At 45.8% G+C, this 12,981-nt stretch overlaps 1 protein-coding gene across 6 annotated transcripts in view; it reads right to left on the bottom strand.

Annotated features, from left to right (window-relative positions):
* LOC128347461 (zinc finger protein OZF-like) overlaps nucleotides 1-12,981 on the bottom strand; it is a 45,384-nt gene that overhangs the window by 21,611 nt on the left and 10,792 nt on the right. For 3 of the 6 annotated variants that reach the window (XM_053302171.1, XM_053302173.1, XM_053302172.1), the window contains exons 5-9: nucleotides 11,724-11,819; nucleotides 9,964-10,046; nucleotides 7,834-7,960; nucleotides 4,802-4,894; nucleotides 2,293-2,391 (exon numbers count right to left, since the gene is read on the bottom strand). In XM_053302171.1, coding sequence (XP_053158146.1) covers nucleotides 2,293-2,391; nucleotides 4,802-4,894; nucleotides 7,834-7,960; nucleotides 9,964-10,046; nucleotides 11,724-11,819 — 498 coding nt within the window. Of the gene's footprint in view, nucleotides 1-637; nucleotides 1,864-2,292; nucleotides 2,392-4,801; nucleotides 4,895-7,833; nucleotides 7,961-9,963; nucleotides 10,047-11,709; nucleotides 11,820-12,981 lie in introns of all 6 variants that reach the window. The other 3 variants (XM_053302180.1, XM_053302175.1, XM_053302174.1) reach the window with 3 other exon arrangements.

The following is a 12,981-nucleotide window of genomic DNA, read 5'->3' on the forward strand; positions in this document are numbered from 1 at the left end:
ACATACAGCTTCCAAACCTGGGTAGAACACAGTTTTTGACTGTGTGAATGACCTCACCATGTTAATGGATGGAGGGAATTGCTATACTGGTAATCAGGAACTTGCTTTAGATAAATATATATTCAAGTTTGCAAAGAATATTAAAACAACAACCACCAACAAACAGATGCATCACAAAATGTGTAGCGGGCAAGATGGCATTGTTCCTTAACACTTAAAAAAAAGTTGGTGGAGTGTTACAGTGTTAGTGTACCATAGCATAAAGATAACTTCATGAAGGAGAAGTCTATCAATGGCTACCAGTCGGAGGGCTATAGGCCACCTCCAGCCTCAAAGGCAGGATTCCTCTGAGTACCAGTTGCAGGGGAGTAACAGCAGGAGGGAGGGCATGCCCTCAACTCCTGCCTGTAGGCTTCCAGTGGCATCTGGTAGGCCACTGTGTGAAACAGGATGCTGGACTAGATGGGCCTTGGGCCTGATCCAGCAGGGCTGTTCTTAAGATAATCAAACACAATTGCTGATAGCTCACAGCACAATAGATGTGTTAATGTTTAAGGTAACACAGCACTCTTCAAAGGTGTTTTTTTTTCATATGACTGCCCTTCAGAAATTAAAGAGATGTGGCTTCATGCAGCACTACAGGTTTTTCCTCAATGTGAATATTTTGATGTGAAGTAAGGTTTGAGTTCCGGTTAAAGCTTTTTCCACATTCCAAGCATTTATATGGTTTTTCCCCTGTGTGGATAATTTGATGTGAAGCAAGGTTTGAGCTCCGACCAAAGCCTTTCCCACATTCTGAGCATTTATACGATATCGGTTCTGAGTGGATTCTTTGATGGGATTTAAGGTGTGTGCTATGACTGAAGCCCTTTCCACATTCTGAACATTCATATGGTTTTTCTCCTGTGTGGATACTCTGATGTAAAGTAAGATGCGTATTTCGACTAAAGCTCTTGCCACACTCCCAACATTTATAAGGTTTCTCTCCTCTGTGAATTCTTTGATGAGATGTAAGGTTTGCACTGCGACTGAAGCTTTTCCCACATTCCCAACATTTATAAGGTTTCTCCCCTGTATGGATTCTTTGATGACAAGTTAGATTTGATCTGTCTCGGAAACCCTTTCCACACACTGAGCATTTATATGGATTCTCTTCTGTGTGGATTCTTCGATGGGATTTAAGGTGTGTGCTAGAAGTGAAACTCTTTCCACACTCTGAACATGCATATGGTTTTTCTCCTGTATGGATACTTTGATGGGAAATAAGGTTTGTGCTCCGACTGAAGCTCTTCCCACACTCCAAACATTTATATGGTTTTTCTCCCGTGTGCAGCCTTTGATGTCTTGTAAGATGTGCACTACAAATAAAGCTCTTTCCACACTCCAAGCATACATATGGTTTTTGCCCTGTGTGAATCCTTTTATGTGACAAGAGTTTTGTGCTCTGATTGAAGCTCTTTCCACACTCCAAGCACTTATATGGTCTCTCCCCTGTATGAATTCTTTGATGGGATGTAAGGTTTGTGCTCTGACAGAAGCGCTTTCCACACTCCAGGCATTCATACCGTTTCTCCCCAGTGTGGATTTTCAGATGTCTGTTAAGGCTCGATTTACTACTGAAGGTTTTGACACATTCAGAGCACTGAATTTCCTTTCTGTTATTTGCTTGTTGGACTGGGATTATACAGAAATCGCCACACCAAGAAGAAATAGAATTATTTCTCCAATTCTGAATTTCTTTTGTCTCCTGTATTGTTATTCCACTTTGGCTTCCAGAATTCTCTTCCACCTCTGGCTGCTCAATTCTTTTCACTAGCACTCCACAAGCTTCCCCCTCATCCTCACTTTCCTGCTCATGATTTCCTAGAATAGAGAGAGTGATAAAAAGAGATCACATATAGGAAATGGAACCTCCAATGAGGAAACAAGCTAAATTCACTGCTGTGGAGAAGGATTGCGGGTGGGGAGGTCTCTGCCTCTGAGCCCAATCCAAATATTTAGTGGGGAGGCAGATCCTGCAGAACCACTGCAATATGGTGCACCCAAGTCTATCCCCATGAGATAGCCCACAAGGATACCACGGCTGAGAGTACTGAAAGCTACTGAGAGGTCCAGGAAAACCAACAGTGTCACAGGAAAACCAACAGTGTCACACTCCTGTCTATGTCCATTAAACACCTGCAGCACCAATTTCAGGTTGGCTCCATATCTCAGGCTGGGCGAACCGCAGGCTCCATGTTATGCATGAACCTGGCCTAAGACAACAAAAGGATGCTGTGTTTAAGCAGCTACCTGCACTTCTTTGCCTGGGACTTCCCGGAAGGAGAAATGGGTTTTCTTCTTCTTGCTTCAGCCCGGAAGTGAGGCCAGGTTTGGGAATCAAAAGACATCCTGGAAGGGAGAGAATGACGGGGTGGCATAAGGAGATAAGAAATAGAATAAGTCAGCATCTTTTAATGCATTCTAGCTGGGCTGGGCCCAGAGCGTCTGTACTTTTAGTTTCCCCCACCCGCCGGCGATTTCTTTCCCCGCCTGCCCCCACTGCCGTTTTCTTCTCTGCCTGCCTGTCTTCTCTCTCCACCCCCTGCCACCGCTTTGTTTCCCGCCTCACCCGACTGTCCGCTGGCACCACCGCTTTCCTCTCCCTCTGTCGGGAGCTTGCTTGCAAACTCTCACGAGAGCTGCCACGCATGGGCAGTAAGCAAGCATTCCATTTACATTTAAAGAGATATCTAAAATACGTCAGTGGTATTAGATAAATTAGGTAACAAAGCAGAGAAATTACAGACAATTTGTCTCTGTAATGTGCATAAAACCCCTAATCTCTGTTCAGTGCAAGACTGACAAAATCAAATTTTACTATAAGTTCTTGTTCTGCTATTTGATGTTCCAAATATCCCCCTGAATGTATCTTCTTCAATATAGCCACCCTGAATTCTGTGACCTTATGTCTTATTTATTGATTTAACAATCAACCACTTTAAAAATGTGCCTCTTTGCTCGGTTAGCAGGAGATGGAGGAAGCAGGTGGGTAGGATGGGTCTGAATTTGTTGTTGTAGTCATTGGCTTACATGATGTATAGCATTATGGACATGCCATGCTCTGCCCTGGGGCTCTGCCTGCAGCCTCGGCACTGTTCAGAAGCAGTGGTCACACGAGCAGCACTAGTACTTCCCATTGCGACAAATGGGATAAACCCCAGGAGCACAGCTTCCACAACCACTAGCTCTAAACAGCGTTGGGGCTGCCAGCATAGTGTAGTGGTTAGAGTGTTGGTCTAGGACTAGGAAGACCTGAGTTCAAATCCCCATTCAACCGTGAAACTCGCTGGGTGACTCTGGGCCAGTCGTGTATCTCTCAGCCTAGCCTACCTCACAGAGTTGTTGTGAGGATAAAAATAACCATGTACATCGCTCTGAGCTCCTTGGAGGAAGGGTGGGATATAAGTGTAAAAAATAAAATAAATAAAATAAAGTCCACAGCAGCCCCCGGGCAGAGCATCATGCCTCTGTAGTGCTGCGCATCCTGTAACCCACTGTACACAATCTTTTAAAAATGTAAGTTTTTTGTTTTGTTTTTAACAGAGGAAATAGTCTTTTAATTCATTCATTTGATTTTTATACAGCCCTTCCTAAAATAGCTCAGGGTGGTTTACACACACACACACACACACACACACACACACACACACACACGCACACACACACACAGACACATATATATAGCAGGCCAAAATTACAACTAAAACTAAGTATCATTAAAAGCCAGGCTAAAAAGATGGGTCTTTAAGGCTCTCCTGAACGCCTCCAAGGAAGACAATCCTCTCGTTTCCATGGGGAGCACATTCCACCACCTAGGGGCAGCAACAGAGAACACCCTATCCCAGGCACCACAAGATGAACGGGTGGCACCCGAAAACAGACCCCTCCTGATGATCCCAATGAGAAGTGGGGATCTTGTAGAGAAAGTCACTCTCTCAGATAACCTGGACCTAAGCCATTCAGAGCTTTATTTATTTGTTTTATTTCTTAACATATTTTCATGCCGCCCAAAACTCACGTTTCTGGGCGGATTACAACAAAATAAGAACAGAAAGTATAACATTAGTTAAAACAAAAACAAAAAGTGTAAAAAACATTACAACAATCCAAAATTTCTAAAATATTTTAAAACAGCATTAAAACCACTAAAACAATATTAATTAAAAACCTGGGTAAACAGATGCATCTTTAAAGACTTTTTAAAAGCTGTCAGAGATGGGGAGGCTCTTATTCCATGAGGGAGTGCATTCCAAAGAATGGGGCAGCAGCGGAGAAGGCCCGTCCCTGAGTAGCTGGTGGCAACTGCAGACAGTCCTCTCCTGATGATCTCAATGGGCGGTGGGTTTCATAACGAAGACGACGTTCTCTTAAATACCCAGGGCCCAAGCTGTTTAGGGCTTTATAGTTTATAACCAGCACCTTGTATTTTGCCCGGAAACATATCGGCAGCCTGTGTAGCTCCTTCAGTACAGGAGTTATATCGTCTCTCCAAGATGACCCAGAGACCAGCCTCGCTGCTGCATTCTGGACCAGCTGTAGTTTCCAGACTACGTACAAGGGCAGCCCCATATAGAGCACATTACAGAAGTCCAGTCTGGAGGTTACCAGCAGATGTACCACTGTTTTGAAAGGTAATAACCACCACTTTGTGCTGGTTATTACCGTTTAAAGCCCTGAATGGCTTAGGTCTTTTCTCAGTCCTGTAAGAAAACCCCAGCATTCAAAGACCATGAAGATCCTGCATCTATGCCTCAATTACCTGCTATTTTCTCCCCTTCTGTGGAGTTCTGCGCAATCAGCTCCCCTCCTTCCAACCAGGCAATGAGGTCAGGTTTGGGAATCAAAAGACATCCTTCAGGTAGAGAAGCAACATGTAGTGGTTAGAGTGGAACAGGACCAGGGAAACAAGAGTTCAAATCCCTTTTCAGCCATTAAACTCATTGGGTGACTCTGGGTCAGTCTCTGCCTAACATACCTCACAGGGTTGTTGTAAGTATAAACATAAACAGGGACATTCAGGGATTCCAAACCAAACTGACTCAGCTGTCCAGCCACATGTCCTGTCCCATTCTTGCATCCCTTCAGCGAAAGGACAGAACTGCACTCTCCTGCCAGCTATTGGGCTCCTGCACAGGTCCATGATCAGGAGGGGGATCATGGTCTGGGACTAGAAGCAGCCAGTTGATCCTCTCTGTGCACTCCTCTGCAAAGCCGGCAGGAAGCAGGAGAAGGAAAGAGGAGGCTGCTGGCAAACACAGAAGCATAGGAAGCTGCGAACAGTGGAGGCAACTTTCAGCCGTGACCCTGAGTCAGGGCTACTCAACTTCGGCCCTCTTGCAGATGTTGGCCTATAATTCCCATAATCTCTGGCTATTGGCCATTGTGGCTGGGAATTATGGGAGTTGTAGTTCAGAAACGGGAGACCTAAGTTGAGCAGGCCTGCCCTCAAGCATCTCAGGTTAGCTTGACTTGGCACAACTAACCTACCTCACAGAGTTGTTGTGAGGATAAAAATAAGCATGTACTTATCAGAGCTCCTTGGAGGAAAAGCGGGATGCAAATGTAAACACAACAACAACCCCCCTTCCGTCGTCATGTGGAAATTGACAGTAAAAGATGCCATCCAGGACAGAAACGTAGGAAGCTGCCTTCTACTGAGTCAGACCACTGGTCCATCTAGCTCAGTATTGTCCACACAGACTGGCAGCAGCTTCTCCAAGGTTTATTTATTTATTCATTCATTCCATTTATATACCGCCCAAACTTTAGTCTCTGGGTGTTTAACAAAACAATTAAAACACATATAAAAAGTTAAAACAATTCAACAATTTAAAATCAATCACAAAATTAAAACCAACAAATTTTAAAAGGCTGAGAAAGCTTGTTTTTTTAAAAAAAGGGGGGTTTTAGATGTTTTTTAAAAATTGTCAGAGATGCGGAGGATCGTATCTTAGTGGGGAGTGCATTCCACAATCTCGGGGCAGCAACTGAGAAGGCCCGTCTCCAAGGTTGCAGGCAAGAGTTTCTCTTAACCCTGTCTTGGAGATGCCAGGGAGGGAACTTGGAAGATTCTGCATCCAAGCTTGCAGATGCTCTCCCCAGAGCGGCCCCATCCCCTAAGGGGAATATCTTGCAGTGCTCACATGTAGTCTCCCATTCAAGTGCAAACCAGGGCAGACCCTGCTTAGCAAAGGGGACAAGTCATGCTTGCTACCACAAGACCAGCTCTCCTCCCATAAGACAGCCAGCATGGCATAGTGGTTAGAGTGTTGGAGTCATTAGCTGGAGAGAAGCTTTGTATTTTGCTTAACGGAGACTTTCCATTTGGCGGGAGGGGACTCTCCGTTTTTTTGCTTAACGGAGAATGAAGAAGGATTTGTCCTCAAAATGCGTTGGGACTGGTTTCCCATAATATAACACTTTTGCACCTCTCCCATTTCGCCCCAGGACTGGAGAAACCCACTTCAAATCGCTGCTGAGTTATAAAGCAGCTCAAGGCTAGACACTCATCTCTCAGCCTAACCTACCTCACAGGGATGTTGTGAGGATGAACAGAACCATACAGAGCGCTCTGGGCTCCTCGGAGGAAGAGTAGGATATACACGTAAAAACAAGACACTTAAATAAAAGCTTCCCCCCTCCTCAGCCCCCAGGTTACGTTCAAAGCTTGCAAGGGTCTGTTTCGAATGTGGGCTGGCCCCCGCTGGGGGTGTGGGCCAAGGCAGCATCTGGCACCTCACCTCAGGCATTACTTGGGCTACCTCTGGCTCTTGGCCTCATCTCAGCCCAGCGAAGGGGAAGTCCAACCCATCTCCAGCCAATGAGGGACCGGAAACGGCTTCTGAGACCCGCCAACTCACTCCCTGGTTTTAAACACTCCCATCCAACCATTAAACACTTCTCCAACTCTGCACGGAGCCTCTGAATCATTGCCTGGCCAATAAAAAGATAGAGGGTGGCAAGATTAGGGGGCCTGTTCAGAGCAGACAGTTTTGTACCCTTTTGTACAGTGCAGTGTAATTCAGAACTTTACACAGGAACATAGGAAGCTGCCACATACTGAGTCAGACCATTGGTCTATCTAGTTCAGTATTGTCCCCACAGACTGGCAGCGGCTTCTCCAGGGTTTCAGGCAGGAGTCCCTCTCAGCCCTATCTTGGAGATGCTGCCAGGGAGGGAACGTGGAACCTTCTGCTCTTCCCAGAGTGGCTCCATCCCCTGAGGAGAATCTCTTATAGTGCTCATACTCCTAGTCTCCCTTTCATAAGCAACCAGGGCAGACCCTGCTTAGCTAAGGGGACAAGTCATGCTTGCTACCACAAGACCAGCTCTCTTTCAATTGGGGATGTGCGCAAACCGCTTCAGTGCTTTCTTAGGAAAGCGCCAAACCAGCCTGCAGCCGAACCAGCTTGGCGGGGGCCAGGAGCAGCTCCTTGAAGAAGCAGGGAAGCAGCAGGTCTTTCCCTGCTTCGCGGCCACCCACCGCTTTTCCAGGCACAGTGCTCACTCAACCGAAGGCTGCACACGGTTGTGGCGCTGTTCCCGGCAGCCTGCGCACGGCGTTGGCAGGCACGTGACTGCCGGGCACGTAAAGACAAGTAAGGGAACAGCTGCTCACGGCCTTTGGTAGAGCGAGCGCCGCGCCCGGAAAAGCGACGGGGCGGCAGCAGAGAAGGAAAGGGCGCGCTGTTCACCTGCTTCTTCAGGGAAGCGCTCCCCGCTCTGCCCACAGCTGCCCAAGCCCATTCTGGCACATCCCTACGTTCAACCAAGAGAAAGAGGAGAGCTTACCTAGGGAGGCCACATGCCCGTAATTCTCCAGCATGACTTCTCTGTACAGAGCCTTTTGGCCTGCACCCAACAGAGCCCACTCCTCCTCGGTGAAATGCACAGCCACCTCCTCAAAGGACAGTGGATCCTGAAAGAGGAAGAAAGCAGTCGGTCTTGACAGATGAGCCAGTGAAAATCCCCCTCCTCCTAGAATGATAGAATAAGGACATCAGAACAGCCCTACTGGGTCAGGCCCAAGGCCCATCTAGTCCAGCATCCCGTTTCGCACAGTGGCCCGCAGGCAAGAGGTATGTGCATTCCCTCCCTCCTGCTGTTGCTCCCCTAGTGTTTTTATTCATTCATTCATTCCATTTCATTTATAAACCGCCCCCATCCAGAGGCTCTGGGCAGTGAACAACAACTTTTAAAAGACATAAACCCCGCAACTGAAACAATTTTAAAACAATATAAAAACAATTCAAAATGATTAAAACTATTTAAAACCAATTAAAATACATTTAAAAACAACACCACTTTACAAGCCTTGGAAGGCCAGGTCAAATAAATAGGTTTTTAGGGCCCTCTTAAAGGCCGACAGCAAGCCTAAACTGCGGATATCTGCCGGGAGTGCATTCTATAGACCAGGAGCAGCTACAGAAAAGGCCCTGTTCCGAGTCGCCACCATACGTACTGGTGGCAAGTTGCACTGGCAACTGGAGACGGACCTCTCCAGATGAACTAAACGAGCGATGGAGATCATACAGAAGAAGGCGCTCTCTCTGGTAACCCAGACCCAAGCCATTCAGAGCTTTAAAGGTCATAACCAGCACTTTGTATTTCGCCTGGAAACATATCGGCAGCCAGAGCAGCTGTTTTAAGACAGGCATAATATGGTCTCTCCGGGTTGCCCCAGAGACCAATCTGGCTGCCACATTTTGAACTTACTGAAGTTTCCAAACTACGTACAAGGGCAGCCCCACGTAGAGCGCATTGCAGTAGTTGAGCCTGAAGGTTACCAGCTGATGCACCACTGTTTTGAGATTGTTCATTTCAAGGAATGGATGCCGCTGTCGAATCAGCCGAAGCTGATAAGAGTTAAAGTTGGAAAGGACCTCGGAGGTCTTCTAGGCTATTCACTGCTCTGTGCAAGAAACTGCTATAGCATACCATAACTGACAGGTACCTATTCAGCCTCTGAAAATCTCCAGCAAGAGCGAGCCCAACACTGCACCATTTCACTGTTCTAGGGATGTGAATGAAATTCGCATGAATCGATTTGAATTAGAATCTAATTTGAATCAATTAGATTCGAAACCATTTAAAGGAGTGGACAATCATCATTGTTGGAGAGTCATTTGAATCCGTCCCAAGTCGAACCAAATTTGAGTGAATTCACCTGAATTCGATTAGACTTTGGGTGAATGCAAATCAATCTGAACGAATCTCCACTCTGTTCAATGGTTTCAAATTGAATTTGAATCAATTCATGAGAATTTCATGCACACCCCTAAACTGTTCCACAGTCTAACGTATTGTACAGTTAGGAAATCCCTCCTAATGTCTAGTTTTAAACAGATTCCTTGCCATTTCAATCCACTGGTTCCAATGCTGTCCTCAGGAGTAACAGAAAACAAGTCTGCCCATTCGTCTGTGATACTATTTCATTTGAAGATGGATCTCACATCTCCAATTAGTCTCATTGTCTCCAGGCTAAAAATACCCAGCTCCTTCAACTGTTCTTCTTAGGACTTGGATCCAGACCCCCAACCTCTTCATTGCCCTTATCTGCACATTCTTCTTAAAATGTTGGACTCAGAACTGGACACAGTACTGTATTCCAAGAAAGGTCTGACCAGCACAGAATAGAGTGGAATGAGCACTTCTCATGATCTGGTCATGTTGCTTCTGTTAACTGCATTTGCTTTTTTCGCAGCTGTATCACACTTCTGGCTCATGTTCAACTTGCTGTCCACTAAGACACCCACATCCCTTTCCTGTTACAGTTTGAAAAGAAAGGAAGAATTGGGTGGGAATGCTTTGGCATCATGCATCACCAGATGCTGAAGGGAAAGAGCCTGGTTTCTTTGGGCTAACAAAGAAAATGGCACTCAACCTGTTCCCTCCATGCCGTCCCAATTATTCTTTCCCTACCTGAGCAGCTGGTACAGTTGCTCTTTCCACTCCACCATGATGAAGAGGTGATCTAAAATGTGTCAGCAATATTATTCCACTGCCTGTGTAGGGAACAAAATGGGTGGGGAAATCATAATCCATTACAACTTGTAGTATACATATTTCACATTCCAATTGCCTGCAGAAAGCGATCTGGTCTTGGCAATCAATTGACTGCCAAGAAATTTAGGTCCAACAAACGGAAATACTTTTTCACACAACGCATAATCAACTTGTGGAATCCTTTGCCACAAGATGTGGCGACAGCCAACAACCTGGATGGCTTTAGGAGGGGTTTGGATAACCATGGAGGAGAGGTCTATCAACAGCTACTAGGCAGAGGGCTAGACCACCTCCAGCCTCACAGGCAGGATGCCTCTGAGTACCAGTTGCAGGGGAGTAACAGCAGGAGAGAGGGCACGCCCTCAACTCCTGCTTGTAGGCTTCCAGTGGCATCTGGTGGGCCACTGTGTGAAACAAGATGCTGGACTAGATGGGCCTTGGGCCTGATCCAGCAGGGCTGTTCTTATGGTTTCTATGCTAGCTGCGAAAGCAAAATTGTAGCTGCCCCTTTGGCTCTAAAGAGGGAGATGAGGCTGTAACTCAGTGGTAGAGCATCTGCTTTGCGTACAGAAGATTCCAGGTTCAATCCCTGGAATCTCCAGTAGGACTGGAAAAGCCCTACTGGAAAGACTGTCAATCCATGCAGACAATACTGAGCTAGATGAGTGTGGCTTCCTAGGTTCCTAGTCCTCCTGAAACCCTGGAGAGCCCCTGCCACTCACTGTAGACAATAGAGATATACACACCAATGGTCCGACTCAGTAGACAAGAGCAGAATTGGAGGACAGAGGACAAGCAGCACACTTTAGGAATGTGGAGTCAAAGGGTAGGAGGGAGAGTGGGTGGTATTTTGCTCTGCTTCAGAGATTGGGGTATTTAGTTGGTCACTGCTGGAGATAGAATGCTGGACTAGCGGGACATTTGATTTGATCCCGTAATGCAGTGCTTATGTTTTTATAAGGGATAAGTTCATGACACCCATGTCTATCCCTAGAGCAGTGGTTCCCAACCTGGGTTAGGAACATAGGAAGCTGCCATATACTGAGTCAGAATATTGGTCCATCTAGCTCAGTATTGTCTACACAGACCGGCAGCGGCTTCTCCAAGGTGGCAAGCAGGAATCTCTCTCAGCCCTATCTTGGAGATGCCAGAGAGCGAACTTGGAACCTAGATGCTCTTCCAAGAGCAGTTCCATCCTCTAAGGGGAATATCTCACAGTGCTCACACCGCTAGTCTCCCATGCATAAGTAACCAGGGCAGACTCTGCTTAGCTAAGAGGACAAGTCATGCTCGCTGCTACAAGACCAGCTCTCCTCCCTCCAGATGTTGCTGAATGATAACTCTCATCACCCTCAGCCACAATAAATAATAGCTGGGAATGATGGGAGATGTAGTTCAGCAACATCTGGAGGAAATCCGGTTGGGAACCACTGCCCTAGAATTATTAACTATGAGAACTAAGAATGGAACCTCCATGTGCAGAGGCAGCATATCTTTAAATACCAGAGCTGGAGATGAGAGTGGATCATAGGAAGCATTAAAAAAAAATCCCATCAGAGGAAATGCAAAGCTCCCCTCTCCTCTATAAGATACACAAGAACAAAGAAAACCCATCACCTCCCTGAATAAACCCCACAGTTCAAAGACAGTAAAGGAGCTCACATCTAAGCAGCTACCTTCTGTTCTCTGTCCTTCCTTGGTGCTCTGGGCAAACAGCTCTTCTTCCTTTTCCAACCAGGTGATTAGGTCTGGTTTGGGCATCAAAAGACATTCTTGGGGGAGAAGGCGGATACACAAAAGCAGATGAGTCAATTCTAGTATTTTTGACTGCATGGAGAAATTCTCAGGTATTATAAACTAGCCTGATTTACTACCCACCCCCCACCCTAGACAAACAGGACACAAGTATTTTGCTTTCCTGCAGCTATGGAGCAGGTGGGGAGACACAGAATGAGCCTGGAAGCATCTTTTTGGATACATTATTATTATTATTTAAAATATTAGTAGGTGAGGCCTGTTGACCAAGCAGTGTCATTTTGTATAAATTACACTTCTTGGGAAGTTTAAGATATTAAATATATGTTTTCATACACACACACACACATAATGTGCAAGCAAAAGGGAAGAGAACAGCTTGAAATTTGTAGGACTTCAACTTCAAGCATTATTCAGTTAATTGTATAATGACCATATATGATAAACGTGAATCATAGAGATCTGCTTTTCTTAGGCACAATGTTGTTTTGGAATTGTCAAGCTGATTATTGAGTGTTAAAAATCTGTTGATAACAAAAACAGTTAAAATATGTTTACTAATTCAGAATTTCTGCTACTCCATCCCCCCAAAAAGACATGTCCTCAAGCATATTCTAGTTTTAAAAGTGCTGCATTAAGCTACTTTAAGAGGCAGGTGTGTTCACACAGAATTTGGTATCGGTAGGAAATCAGGAAGTATGATATCCCCAATTTCTTCAAAAAACTTTTAAAAAGATATATTTAAATTTCCCCCAAGTATATTCTGGTATCAAAGCAGTACATTCAGGTAATTTCAAGTGTATGCAAAACTTGGTAATCTGTATGTCATTGGGAAATATGTCTTTATTTTGCAGTTTCTTCGAAATATATAAGAACATAAGAACAGCCCTGCTGGATCAGGATCAGGTCAAAGTCTCATCTCCCATGCATATGTAACCAGGGCAGACTCTGCTTAGCTAAGGGGCCAAGTCATGCTCGCTGCTACAAGACCAGCTCTCCTCCATCTGGCTCAGCATCCTGTTTCACACAGTGGCCCACCAGATATCTCTGGGAAGCCCAGAGGCAAGAGCTGGGGGCATGCCCTCTCTCCTGCTGTCCCACCCCCTGCCCTCCCCCGCAAATGGTATTTAGAGGCATTTTGCTTCTGAGGCGGGAGGTGGCCTATAGCCCTCAGACTAG

The sequence above is a fragment of the Hemicordylus capensis genome, chromosome 2 (assembly GCF_027244095.1).
Source record: "Hemicordylus capensis ecotype Gifberg chromosome 2, rHemCap1.1.pri, whole genome shotgun sequence".
NCBI lineage: Eukaryota > Metazoa > Chordata > Lepidosauria > Squamata > Cordylidae > Hemicordylus > Hemicordylus capensis.